At 39.8% G+C, this 13,727-nt stretch overlaps 1 protein-coding gene across 1 annotated transcript in view; it reads left to right on the top strand.

Moving 5' to 3' along the window:
- The first annotated feature begins 5,363 nt into the window (after positions 1-5,363).
- LAMA4 (laminin subunit alpha 4) overlaps positions 5,364-13,727 on the top strand; it is a 98,044-nt gene continuing 89,680 nt past the window's right edge. The window contains exon 1 of the mRNA XM_082757406.1: positions 5,364-5,901. Coding sequence (XP_082613532.1) covers positions 5,701-5,901 — 201 coding nt within the window. The 5' untranslated portion in view covers positions 5,364-5,700. The remainder of the gene's footprint in view (positions 5,902-13,727) is intronic.

The following is a 13,727-nucleotide window of genomic DNA, read 5'->3' as shown; positions in this document are numbered from 1 at the left end:
TACCACTGAGAGAGCATAGTGGAATGGGAAAACCACTATTCTGAATTTGACTGACTTTAGAAACAAGAATAGGTTGGATTTCTCAGGTGCTATTGACTACTACATGATGCTATGGTTCGTTTCTAGTCTTACAAGGTTCTTATTGTTCCCAAGGACAATGCTTTTAGCATGGCAGACAAACAGCTGTTTCCCATCCAGTTGCACTCTAGAGGTGGAAAACTTGAGAAATCTTTCTCAGCGAGCAAGCTTGTTTTTAATAGTGTAGTACTAAAGAATTATGGCATTTTCATCAGTCTTGCAAGACTTTGGCATGCTTAATTGAATTTGAAGAGTTTTACAGAGGGGAAAGAAAAAAAAAAAAAAAAAAAAAAAAGGCAGTAATTATGTATCAAGGATGAACAGAAATTCTATGAAGGTAGTTGAAAGCAGTTTGGATATAGCCAACACTAGGATACAGCCATACCCTTGTGTTGCCAGTAACTAATAATACAAAGAACAAGAGCTGTTGGCTTTAAAGTGTTGTGGAAAATTCATTAAATAATGCCCTTAACTAGTACAGCAAAGAAGCAAAGGACATGCATGTGTTTCCTTGCACCAGATCTACAACTTGAAGCCTTTAAAGGTACACTCCCCTTGAGCCCTACAACATAAACTCTATGTTCTACCTGAGAACTTTGACTTTTCATAATATGACATAATCCAAAACACGTGAAATAACTTAACAAATGTGCAGTTTTGTTTGCATAACTGAGATTTTATTAGCATCTCTCTGACACAAGCTATGGCTGACAAATTATTCTTCATTGCCCCATAGTTGACATAGGTTTCTAATGCAGATTGTAGATTGCTTATTCATTTGACAGTATATATACTACCCATGTCTTCTAACCTTTACATAGGTCCTTTGAAAACTGTTTTCAAAACTGTTTTAGATTGCAAACACCAATCATCTGTCAACATTTCCATTGGACCACCATGAACCATTATCGAATGTTTAACTAGTAACATTTGCACTAGAGCTTGACAGACAGCATGCAGATTTCCCACTGGGACCTGACAAACCACCAGTGGCCCCCACACAAAAGCTTTGAGATCGGTTAATTTAGAACATGTTATTTGTTATAAGTCTTCCAATGAATTCTTCCTTTCTGTCTCACTAATCCTAGCATCTATCACGGTGGATCAAAACCAACTGCTGGGGGGGGGAGGGGAAGGGGTCTAAAAAGAACAGAATATGATACTGTGAAAGCCCGAGAAATTGCTTTTTCTATACCCTGCCATATTGAAGAATTCCCCTTCCAAATCTCAGACTGCTCGTGTAACATACCTGCATCACCTCTGTAAAGGTTAAAGGAACAGGAAGTCCATCACAGCAGAAATTTACATTCAGAAACATATTTTTTATAAGCATCCTATGCACCATTTATGTTTTTCTTTATTTCTACAGAATCTGAAGTTTTTGAAAAGGAATATAATATTTTAAAAGTTTGAAAATTAAATGCTAGAAACAGCTTTTGTATGCAAATGACATTTATACGTAGTTGTTCAGCAAGCTATTCTACTTATGCACAGTATAGAAATACTGGTGATTATAACATTTTATGCTCAGAATTTTGGTTATAATCATACTGGTATGGGAAGAATATATACTTGTGAAGAGGTTCAGATCTTGTGAGCTGTGATGAACTGTATAGCCCTTGATTTCTTGTATTTCATTAATAACAAATTATTTATTATTTAATATTTTTTCCACATTAAGTTGTCTGTATTTTCTTCCATATAGAGATTCATAACATGAGATTTTTTCAGATTTTGAATGCCTGGAGCCAGTCTGAGATTTTTTAAAGGGTCTAATTTTCTGAAGATGTTAGGCAAACATCTTCCTTTTAAGACTTTGATCTTGAGAATAATTATGTTACCTCTCTCTATTGAAGTGTTGTAAATTAACATTGTGAATTCTTTTACAAGGGATATGAATATCTTTATTTTGATTTTACATAAAAATGGCATGATGGGTAAGAATACTGTTTTCACTTGGTAAGTTTTAATTTCACTAATCCTGCATGGATAACCAACTGGCTGCTCTGCCTTGGAAGGGTCCACACCCTTGCATGGGTCCCCCACAGCTGCAGTCCTTCATATGCACACCTTAAGGAGCATTGAGTGTGTCTTTCTGCATCTCCAACCAGCTCCTCAGCAACGTCCCCTAACGTGCATCTCCTCCATTTCGTTTCTCCAAATGCATCTCTTCATATTGTTCCTCATGAAGTCCCTTTTAGCATAAGCATACCTTTAGTTTTGGGTGTCCTCTGTGTGCCTGCATGTCTCCTCCAATCTCTGCTGCCACAGCTGCTACTGCCCTTTCTTGCATGAGTCTGAGCAGAGGAGCCATGTCTTGGGACATTGTTTCCATCTGTGGCTGAGCTGGCCCAACGCCATTCATGGCTGCCTCTTCCACAGGGCACCCTGCAGTCCATACTCCCAATTTCTGCCTTTTATTCCAAATCTAACTAATTTGGAATTGAAAAGCCAAATTTTTGAACACATAAGCATTATGTGACCTAAATACATGACTGCAGGATTTCAGCCTAAACTGAGTATGCATGCATACCCTGTTCAACTTCCTTTCACCATCTCTGTAAACAAAAGGCTTTAAAAATCAATTAAGCTGTCAAAGTGTAATAATTCATTTAATTGTAATTCTTTGAATTAATTAATTTGTCAAAACTGAATCGCTTAGCATGGTTGATACTTAGCATTGGCCACCAATACCTCTTAAAACCTGATACTTTAGTGACATACTCACATTCCTAAATTGTACCATACTCCCACTCCTAAACTGTACCAAATCCACTTCATTAGGTAGATGAAAAGACACAAAGAAACCTTATAGATTCTGCAAATCACCTTTTTCTTTTTCTCCTTTTCTTCTTTTTTTAAATAGGAACTCCTTTAAAGTCTTCTATTCTGAAATTTCATTTATTGAAATTATCCGAAAATGTTCTTGTTATCAGTGAAGCATAACTTCAAAATTGTGAAAACTGGGAGGAATCTTTTTTTTCATTGCTGCAATCTAGGGAAAAAGAAAAAAAAAAAGAAAAAAAAAAAAAAAAAAAAAAAAAAAAAGAAAAGAAAAGTAGCCAAAAGCAATTGTACAAAAACAGTGCTACACCTTATTTTTTTGTTCTGCTAGAATTAGAAATCTTGTTGTCTAGAGCCAAAACCTTAAGAGCTAATGACTTCCTAGGAAATCTAAAGGTCATAGAGTTTGGATAACCCTCAAGAAACCATTTAATTCATTCTTCCACCTTTAACACTTTAATTTGTCAGATTTCTCTATTGATAACTTTCCTTCTTTGCTGGACGCTGACTAAGAATGTCCTACATCTTCTTCTCATACCTATTGTCTTTAAAATTACAACTCGTTTTCTGCCTTTAGCTTTCAGCTTTTGTCCCAGTATGTTTTTCCTGTGCTCAGATGTAGTGTCAATTTCCCCCATTTCTTTCTAGAGCTCCAGGTCTTGAAAGAGCTCACAGTTTGACCAAGTCTTGTATTCTCCATCTTTCTAATTCATGTCTTTTTTTTTTCTTTTTTTTTTTTTTAACAGGCCACCTACTTTTTTCAATTCTTTTTTCTATTAGGTAAAACAAATTTCTTCTGAAGTATCTAAACTTGCTGAAGATTGCCTGCCAGAAATATGGAGATATGGCTTTCCTGTTTTTCCCATCCACCTGTTTATGAACTTTAAGTAACTATTCCCCAAGCTATCGTTCACTGTTGTTTTCTCAACAGTTCCTCCCTAACACATATTCTAGTCATTTGCTGCACAATTCACTGGGCAGTTTTAAATTTTCGTTGCCACCACATTAGTAGTGATTCTGCTTTTTGCCATCAAGATGTTTTATTCTCCCTCTTTCTCCTGCTTTAAGTGTTATCTTTACACATGGAACTTGCTCCTACAGCAGGATGCTTAAGGGGAGCCACACAGGGTCACTGCCTGGAGCCTCCCTTGTCTTTTTCTCCATGAACCTTTGGACCAGCTCCAGGCCATTCCCAGAGCTTCCATTAGAAGGAAGAGATAGAAAACTCCTGGCAGCCTCCAATAACATCTCAACATCAGGATCCTGGGAGGCAGCATACTTGCTGCTATATCAGATCCAGACTACGGAGGGATGTCTCCCATATGCTCAGGATGGAATTACCTGCAACCACCTTGGCCATGTTTTGCTTCCTCCTACAAACCTTGGTGCTGAACCTCACAGCCTTGGGTTGCACAGCTTTGTCTTCTTGCTCACATTTCTGAAATATAGAAAGCTTCTTGGTTGTTAACTTATTTGTTGTCTCTGTGACACATGTACAGCATTTATGGGCCCAATTCTTTGCCTACAGGTATGCAGAAACTCATAGATAACCAAAGAAATTTTATCCTTAATCTCAATTGGCAGCTTAATCTTGTTTAATAATGTCTTCAATCAGATACAAAAAGTGAGAGAAAGGGAGAAAGAGGGAACCCACTCCTAGAAGGAAGCATGATAAGCCAATCTCTAGTACAGTGGTGTTACAAATCCCTTAAAACAGGACCTCTAAAGAATGTGATGCTGACAGGCATGGTGCACTTTAGTATAATTACATCCTCTCTTTGTCCCAAAACCTAGGAAGATTTTTACGTTGTCTTTTTGAGATTGGAATCATAAAATTAGGTCAGCTGTGGGCAATATATTCAGCTTGCTTTCATACACTGCAAGCCTTGTTAGCAGGGCCTCACAAAGCATCTCTTGAAAAAGGAATACAAGATGCTCTTTGTAAATAAAAGTTCATGAGTCTGAGTAATGAAGTCATTTTCCAAAATTGCAGTGAACGATATTCTTTTTCACAAGCCGAGAAGCTGAGAGGTGAGCTTGAGGAAAAGGATTTCAATGAAGCATGTTAGAGCAACCACTTCGCCCTATTAGCCCATGGCACAGCCAGGCTGCCTCCCTCCTCCTCCTCCTCCTCCCGCCCACAGCCTCCCCTCCCCCAAGCCAAAAGAAAAGGTTGGTCGAGAGGCTTTTTAATAAATTTGGCACCTTCCTGCGTTCCACTGAATAAACTGGAGATGTTAAAAAATAAAAATTTAAAAAAATAGCTGTCACAAGAGCCCCTGCTTGGTGCAGAGGGGTCGATGGTGCCCAGGCAGGGTTGTGGGGGTGGCGCAGGGGGAGGAAAGAATGACCTCAATTTCTGAACAGCAAAGTTTGAGTGGGAGGGTCTGGGCACGAAAGGTAAAAAGAGAACGATGTGAACATGTGAAGGAAGCCAGAGCACTGAGCACAGCGTCAGTCTGTATCCTGACAGGGGGAGATAAGGTGGCTGGGGAGCCAGCGGTGCTTTCCTGGAATACAATCTCCGTTTGACACTCTCTGCTTAAGCACTGCCCATCTGTATGTTATTGAGCTGGAGCCTCTGGGGAAAAAGAGGAGCCACAGGCACAGAGAGTGAACGAGGGAGGCAGCAAAAGCGCTTTTCTTCCCTTCCTTTTTTTTTTTTTTTTCCCTTTTAAATAAGGATCTGGTTAGACTGCCTTGAAGTGCCACATCTGGAAACTGAACACTGAAAGTTAAAATAACTGAGGCACCACTAAGCCAAGGGGGGCTGATTGCAGAAGAGGGTAAACAATTACTAAGACGCTAGAAGACCACTTCTGGATGTGAGGGGAGGAAATGGCTTTGATCTCCGCCTGGCCCCTGTTTTTTCCAATATTATTCTTTTTGAGATGCTTCTCCTCCAGCACAGCCTCGAGCTCGGGAGGCGCCTTTCAGTTTGACATTGAAGGTAGCTCAGCGGTCAGCGTGCACGAAGCCACTGTTATCAGAGGGCAGCAGCAGGCAGTAGCTACTGGAAGCTGGGTGCCTTTTGCTGAGGTACAGTAACTGCGTTCTCTCTCTGGTGTCTGCGCTTTCCTGCTTTCATCTGTCTGTGTTGAAGTTCCCATCTGGTTAACGTTAGCTTAATCATTCGATCCTTAAAGCGATACCGGAGAATTTTTTTTTTTTGCGGGGGGTCTGAGACACTGCATTTGGAGACTAGAGAGATACAGCTCAGGACTTCAAAATGTACACATGCCATGCCTGCTGCGAGCAGACAGCTGCTGTACTCTGCAGTGAGACCAGCTTAGCACGTCTCTGACTTTCCTGCCAACATAACTAAGCAGGCCTGTCCAAACAGAGCTGTTTTACAAGGGTTAATTGTCACAACACTTTTCTGCTTGCTCCGTGTATTGCCTGGGATTTTAGCTCACTTAAATTTCCAGAGTCTCTCTTCTGGGGGCAAACACCATACTCAAGAGTTTTGTACTTCTGTCTCTGAATACCATCCACCTCCAAAATCTGAAGTTCTTTCTGGTGATGAGAGCAAGGATAATAAATCAAGTGTGTGTAGGAAACTGCCTGCAGAGAAAACACCTGCAGAGATATTAAGCTTTCCAAAAAATACGAGGTTGGGATTAGTGACAAATGAAATTAGAGAGATCTGAAAAGTAATTTGACTGTGGAAAATTTTCCTGCAGTCCCTGTATGTGGGGATTGGTTGATACTTCTCATTCTATCATCTGGAATGAACTATTCAAAAATAAAGCTTGAGAAAACAATAAATTACTCCAGCATACTCTGAGAGGGGGATACAGTAATGTCTCATGCGTGGGAGATGCAAAGTAGGAGGCAAATTGAGTTACATAAGGTCATGGGAAGAGAAGGAGTAGTTCTTATAGCATAACATCCAAAAATGAGGTGCGATTAGCACAGACATGTCAGCATGACAATATCAAGATCACAATCTCTTATACCAGAAGGCTAATCTCCCCTCCCTTCCATCCCCCCATACTCCAATTACCAGAACTAATAGCCATGGAAATAAATGTACAAGCCTTTCAGAGGGTCGAGGTTACCACAGCGCTGGGCAGAGCTCATCCCCACGCTGCTGTGCCTCCAAGCAGCTGCACAGCCTCCCAGAACGCCTGCTCACCCTGCGAGGGACCCACTGAGAAACATGACCTGTGTGAGAAAATTGGAGACTAAACTCTGCTCTGCTCGGTGTAAGGGCTCTAAGGAGCCATTGGGGACTTGGACAGGCTCCATGCTGTGGGATGTACATCCCTTCTCCACCGGCCTGGGATCAGCCCCTGGGAGGCCGTGTTGCCACCTGTTGCTTACAAAATGGAAACTGCCTGAATTAAAAGCCAGATTTAGGAGCCGAAGGGGTTTTGTAGCTAGATTCCATGGGATAATGGACATAAGCGATTAATAGCCTTTCTCAATATGATTATGTGGTACATTGTTCCCATAAGTCATGTCAATAGGCTTTACCTTAGGAAAGTGTTGTGGGATATATTGAACATTATAAAGGAATACCAGTTCCCATCACCCATCCCAATTACCCCTAAAGTTTCATTTGTACAGTCTGATCTTATAGGCCTACTAACTGGTGTTCCTTTCAGCAGTTTATTTCAGCCCCATGCAATGGTAACTTTTACACTGTTCAGATCCCATGTTACAAATGGATGCTGCTGCCTGCAGTAGTCATGCCAAGGTCCTTGAGTGCAAGAAGTTATGGTTTCATGAGGAAGGAGCTCAGGGTCCCTTGCTGCCTGCAGATGCACCCCATAATTTCATTTCAGGACCCACCTCCATGGCAACTTCCTCTGAAGTCCAGTAGGATTCCCTCTGGGGTCAAGGCTGATGTCTCTCTAGCAGTAAGAACCCCCTGCCCATCAATCCACAAGTTGGTAACGGCAGCTGGGGAACCTACCCTAAGCCCAGAGATTGACACGGTGGCCAGAGAATTAATTTGGTAGTCTCTTGCCAGGAAGGAGCATTTTCTCCAGCCATCAGAGACTTTCCCCCTCCTGCGGCCCACTATCCCTCATCCAGCCCTGGGAACAGGACTTATCACAGCAGTTCGGAGTTAGCCTTCTCCAAGCCCAAGTTCTTAACCCACAGCTCACAGTGAACCGCAGTATAAACTCCCTTACACAGCACGGCTTGATTCAGCTCTGTCGTCTAAATATTGACTCAGGCCCATAGCTCTCCCAAGCACACAGAGGCTGTTAGTCATGTTGAATAGTGCCAAGTTATACAAGGGGGCTGGTTACTGAGGCAGAGCTCAAGAACTACACAGACCTTTATGGTAGGCTGTGGTGCCACTCAACCGCAAAGCCAAATGTGCTGCTGTAAAGGCAGAGCGTAGACTATGGCAGACAAAAAGTATGGTATTTCAGCATGTGGAGCAGGTGATGGACAGAATTGGACCCACACATTATTCTGCTCTTCATATCATCTTCAGAAATCTGTGAGGTCTGTAATAGTACTGGTGAGAGTTTGCAAGCTGTAACTGGTGTGATGTTCTTAACTTCTGGTAAGAGTTCATAATTATGAACCTACTGAAGAACATGCAACCCCAGTTAATGTAAACAAGCATTTTAGTGTATATTTTTTAGTTTTCCACTTCTCTTCCTTTTCCATGTTTGGCAATCTTGAAGTTAGAGAAGTGGTTTAAAATATTCAGAATTAATGCTAATATGGAGCTTTCCTGTGCCTTGGATTTGAATGAAAGCCTCTTTATGGCAAAAAAGAGACTGACTACATTTTCAATGCCATGCTAATATACTGTACCCCATCACAAAGTGGACTGTGAGTTTGAGTAGGACCTCAGGCAATATCTAATACGTTGGTGCCCTGGCTGTAAATCAATATGTAACTGGGATCCAGTGCACATAATTTAGGCACATAACCTGTGCTTAGACTTTTTCAGTTTGAATGAGGTATCGTATTCAAATACAAGACCAAATTTCCCATATGGTAATGGAGACACTATGTTTTTTTAAATCCTATAATTCTTAGTGGTCTTCTCTGGAAGCTTTCAAAGGAGCCTCTTCACCTGCAAGGGCTATGTTGGTTCTTCCTTCAGGACTGTTTAAATTAACTTGACTAGATTCCACCCAATGAAACGTAATGCTTCCTGCATGATAAGCACTAGTAACTGTCATCATGGAATAATGTCTCTAGCTCTGTGCCTCTGTTTCAAGAAGAACGCTTATGGATTGATGAACATTATTCCAAAAAGTATCATGAGAAGGATCAAATTGCTAGGAATTTAAAGGTAACTGAGAGATTCTAGAATTCAACCTGCTTAGCTCAGAGGAAGATTAAGAAAAAAAAAAAAAAAAAAGTGAATTAATTGTGTAAGCACATACACAAGCAACAAATGTTTAATGATAGGCTGGTTCATTTAATGTATGAAGATGCAATCATATGCAGCAAGTGGAAATTGAAAGTGACTGTGTTCAGACTAAAGGTTAGTTGTAAATTTTAATTTTAGAGGTAATTAAGCAGTGGAAAATTTATCCAGTTGTGTTGGATTGTCTATCAAGAGGCAGAACAAGATGCAAAGCACTCTGTCAAGTACTCACATTGCCCAGGTGCTATTTAGGAGGATTAAGGTCCTTGGCTTAGGAACACAACAAGGCAGGGGAGATGTTAGAGTGCTGCAATCCTAGTGTATATGGGGAGAAAATGAGAGACAGTGAGCCCAAAGTGCTGGACCCAGTTCACCAGTGTAACCCAGCTACGATTGCTGGTATTAAGTTAAAGACTGATTTTTCCAAATATGGACAGATTAAAATAATTTATAAGGAAGTTTCATCAGAGGTGGAAGACAAAGATCTCAAACTGACAGTCCAACCACAAATGAAAGCAAACAATTGAGTGGCAAACATCTTTGTTTTGAAGTTCCACATGTCAGCCTGGATAGGACAGAGGGAAATGGGGCAGTGGGACACATCTAGTTTTGTTGAGGCACAGGGACAAAACTGAAAATCAGAGCTAACTTTTGAGAACATTTATATCCCACTGTCAAACACATGCCTTTAAAATAAGAGATAGGTAATACATTACTGTTTGGATCTGAAGCCTGCCACAGTCAACATTTATGCTTGCAAATTCCACTGACATGATGATTTTAATTGTATAGATGCAGATTTTGTTCCCCGGTGGGAGCAAAGCTGCTCATAAACAGTGGAGGAGTACAAAGTCTAAGGTGAGAGTAAACAATGGGGCAATACTTCAAATACTGGAGAACAAGGCAAAAGTTTCCCTTTGATTCACATTGTGTAGTCACTCACTTTAATGTAAAATGAATGTAAGGTGATATCCAGATGAAGATTCATCTAATTCTGATGTAAATGACTACAGGAGGTCCAAGACCATAGTGAAGAGAGACCAGTATAAAAGATCAGTTTGGGAAGGATTAATGGAATAATGGAAGAGAGAGAAAACACTCTGTAGAGACATTTGCCAAGCAAAATAAAAAGATGAACTGAAACTTCCTCTGTGGAAAGAAGGGAAGCAATTAGAGGGAAAGGAAGAAAACTAAAGCAAGAAGATGCAGGAGAGGAAAAAAAAAAAAATAGAGTAAGAATGAGATAATCTAAAGTCTTAAGGCTAAAGAATATCTGAAGTAGTTGGAACAAGGCAGGAAGCCAATTCCTATAGTGAAGGAAGGCATGATATTGTTGGATGGATGGAAGAGGAAAACTTTCCAGCATCAGTGTTTTTGGCTCAGGGGAAGGGTAGAGAGGCAGAAGAAGAGAAGTCCTTTAAAGGAAGTGATTGTCACAGTCAAGGCAAAAAATAGTTATTTACCATAAGAGACATAAGTAAAGTTAACTGTTATGGGGCTTGCACAATAAAATGACATGTTTAACAATCTTTTTTTTTTTCCATCTGCCTTCTACAGCAGTTGCTGATCTAAATTTTCAAAAGCTAGAAACTATATTTGAGGTGCTTTCTTTCTGGATTTCTAAAGCAATAAGCAATAGCCCAGGAACTGTGAAAATCTCATCTCTCTAAAATGGCTTACATTAAATATCTGAAACAGGGTGATCAAAAGTCTTAGCCTCTTGTTAACAAATGCTCAAGCTATCACCAAATTGCCTTCACCCCTTCCCCCATAAGGGCTGGAACAGGAGGTCCTGCAGACTGTTTAGAGAAAGCACAATTTGATCCTTACTTGTGGCATTAATCTCTTCAAAACAAACTAGTACTAAAAGAAGCAGCAGAAGACCTAAAGCTGAGGTCTGAGCCAAAAAGGGTTTTAGCTTGACAGAAATCTTTGTATTCTTTTAAGCTAATAGGAACTGCATCTACCTTTAAAAAAGCAGATCTTTAAATGAATTCATTTCAGACCCGTAGGGTTATGTTAGGTTAACTCCCATAATGGGCACTTTGGATTTCTAACTGCTGTTTTTTTCTGATACAACAAGGTTATGTTCTGAGAAACATCTATTAGCAGGGAGGAAGTTTTACTGCAGATGTTTGTGATTCCAGCTTAAGTTTCTCATCAAAGCTTTAATGAAAATCAGCTGCTAGGAGGAGAGCCGCCAGACCCCAAACCTTTTAAATCATAGGAAGCACAAGTGAATGGATCCAAAGGACAGGGTAGATGGATAGTGGGAAATGTTCTCCATTTCAAGAAGGTGCATAAAGCACCCACCAGAACAATGCTATTTAAACCCTGCTGTGGCAAGTTCCCACAAAGTTTTGGGCAAGTACCAGCAAAGTGCCCTAAAGCTCTTTCAGAGCTGTGAAAACCAATAAAAGGCATTTCATGCCTACTCTTATTCATGACATGGGAAGGAAGCAGAGAATTAAAAGCCCAGTTTTTCCAAGGGGCACAAGAATGAGAAGCAATAAAATAATTAGTTTCTGAAGGAGAACATGTCCTGATTTAATCTGATAATAAATATCTACAATTTTAATTGCAGCTCTTAATGTTTAAAAACTGTTCACAAGGAAACAGGTCTAGTTTCTGAGTAATGTATTACCAGCCACTGATAATTTACAGTTTGCTTCTGGACTTAGATTTTCAAACACCCAAATATAGACACGTTTGGTTGTTATATATTTTAATTGGTTCTCCTGAACATTTGGATCTGATCCCAGCTCATTTTCAGACACTGACATGAGCTGGAGATGTTTGGGTTGTGCATCCTAATGCAAGATTCAACAATTGCTGAATAGTACTGTATACAAAGCTGTTAGAGCTCCACAGTTTTTGAAATCTAATTCTTTGTCATTAAATGATCTCAGAGAGGTTTTCCTATCAGTCAGGAGACATACAATGTATACTTGGCAATGCAAGCAGATATTGACTAAATTGCAGTAGATGAGATCTGGTTTGTCATTCCTCTTTAGATTCATTATGCAATTCTTTAGATGGTTATTTCCTTAAAAAAAAAAAAAAAAAAAAAAAAAAGACTCTTTTTTTTTTTTAAGACAAATCAACAAGAAACAGAGCCAAAAAATCAAAAAATCAACATCCAAGAGCCAATAAGATACTAAATATGAGCCAAAGAATAACAGATGCTAGTGAAAAAATGTTGTAGAAATTTCATTTCTGAGTTTACAAGATTCTAAAAAGAACTGAAATATTATTTATTAAGTTCTGACATAAGACAGCATGGGAAGAACTGGCACACCCGAATGCTAAATTGAAACACAATTTAATAATTAGTGAATAAAAAGAACCTACCTGCATGGACAACTTGCAAAATGATCTGTAAATATAGCCACTTTAGCTAAGACTATAAGGCTCTGAATGATTATTAAACTCTATCTTCCCAACGAAAAATGAATTAGAATGAATTTATTCAGCCTTTCATCATTGGCGTCAGGTGTAAGAAAATGTACAGGGAACTAGTGTCTAAACTGAGTCATTTCTGGGCTGTGTTGTACCCTGTTACCACCCTATGATGCACCTGCCCCAGCATACAGAAAAAATAAAAAATTAAAAAATTAAAAAAAAAGGCCAGCAGGGTAAAAACACAGCATCACCTTCCCCCTCTCCCCAGCTATTAAATGCCTACAGTCTTGGGTGCCCTAGGAAAGCTATCCCTGAGTGTTGGCAAGAATTGGGGAGCACCAGTGCCTGGCAAAAGTGCTCCTGGGAGAACTGGGCAGGTGCTGAAGGTCCAGACAAATCCCTCAGAAGGGATTTGTGCACTTCAGTCACCTATGACTACCTCCCTCGGGTTTACCATCACAGATTTAACATTGTTCCACAAGTGCAGTAATACATGCTTTAAGGACCATTTTTATTATTTTACCCCTTCAAAAATTTTGTGTTTATCTGGAAATATCTCTGGGGCTACTGTCATTTGACAACTGATTTTGTCCACTTTATTTGGGGGAGTCAGGTGAACAAAGCAGGACTCATAAAACACATTTATGTGAGTGTTTTATGGGGACAGGGTGGACGGTGGTTAATGGGGAAACAAAGCAAAATTATTTATCTCTTTTCTTGTAAATCATTTTCCTTGTATAACTAGGCATTTTGTTTGCAAGAAGAACATCAAATAACAACATTTCCAGCCACAGACTTTCTATTTGCAAGAATAAGTATGTTTAACAGCAATATTTTTACTTAGGGGCCGTTGTAATAATTACATTAGAGTGGAGTATGGTGTTAATCTCCAATCCTTAGCCAGCCTGCAGGCAGCTGAAACATTTTAGCCCTTCCCCTTTTTGAAGAAGAATGCCTTTTAAGCAGAGGCTTTGTCTTTCCCACTGTATATGGAAAAAAATGACTACGTACTTCTATGGAGAATGCCTAGCTGAGAAATGTTTATGTTGGATCCAACCCCATCTATGTGGCTGAATGGCATTTTGTTTTCCATTCGGACTGGGGAAGGGGTAAC

Source organism: Aythya marila (assembly GCF_965140915.1).
Source record: "Aythya marila genome assembly, chromosome: 3".
In the NCBI taxonomy this organism is placed as follows: domain Eukaryota; kingdom Metazoa; phylum Chordata; class Aves; order Anseriformes; family Anatidae; genus Aythya; species Aythya marila.
This window is presented reverse-complemented; position numbering and strand designations above follow the sequence as displayed.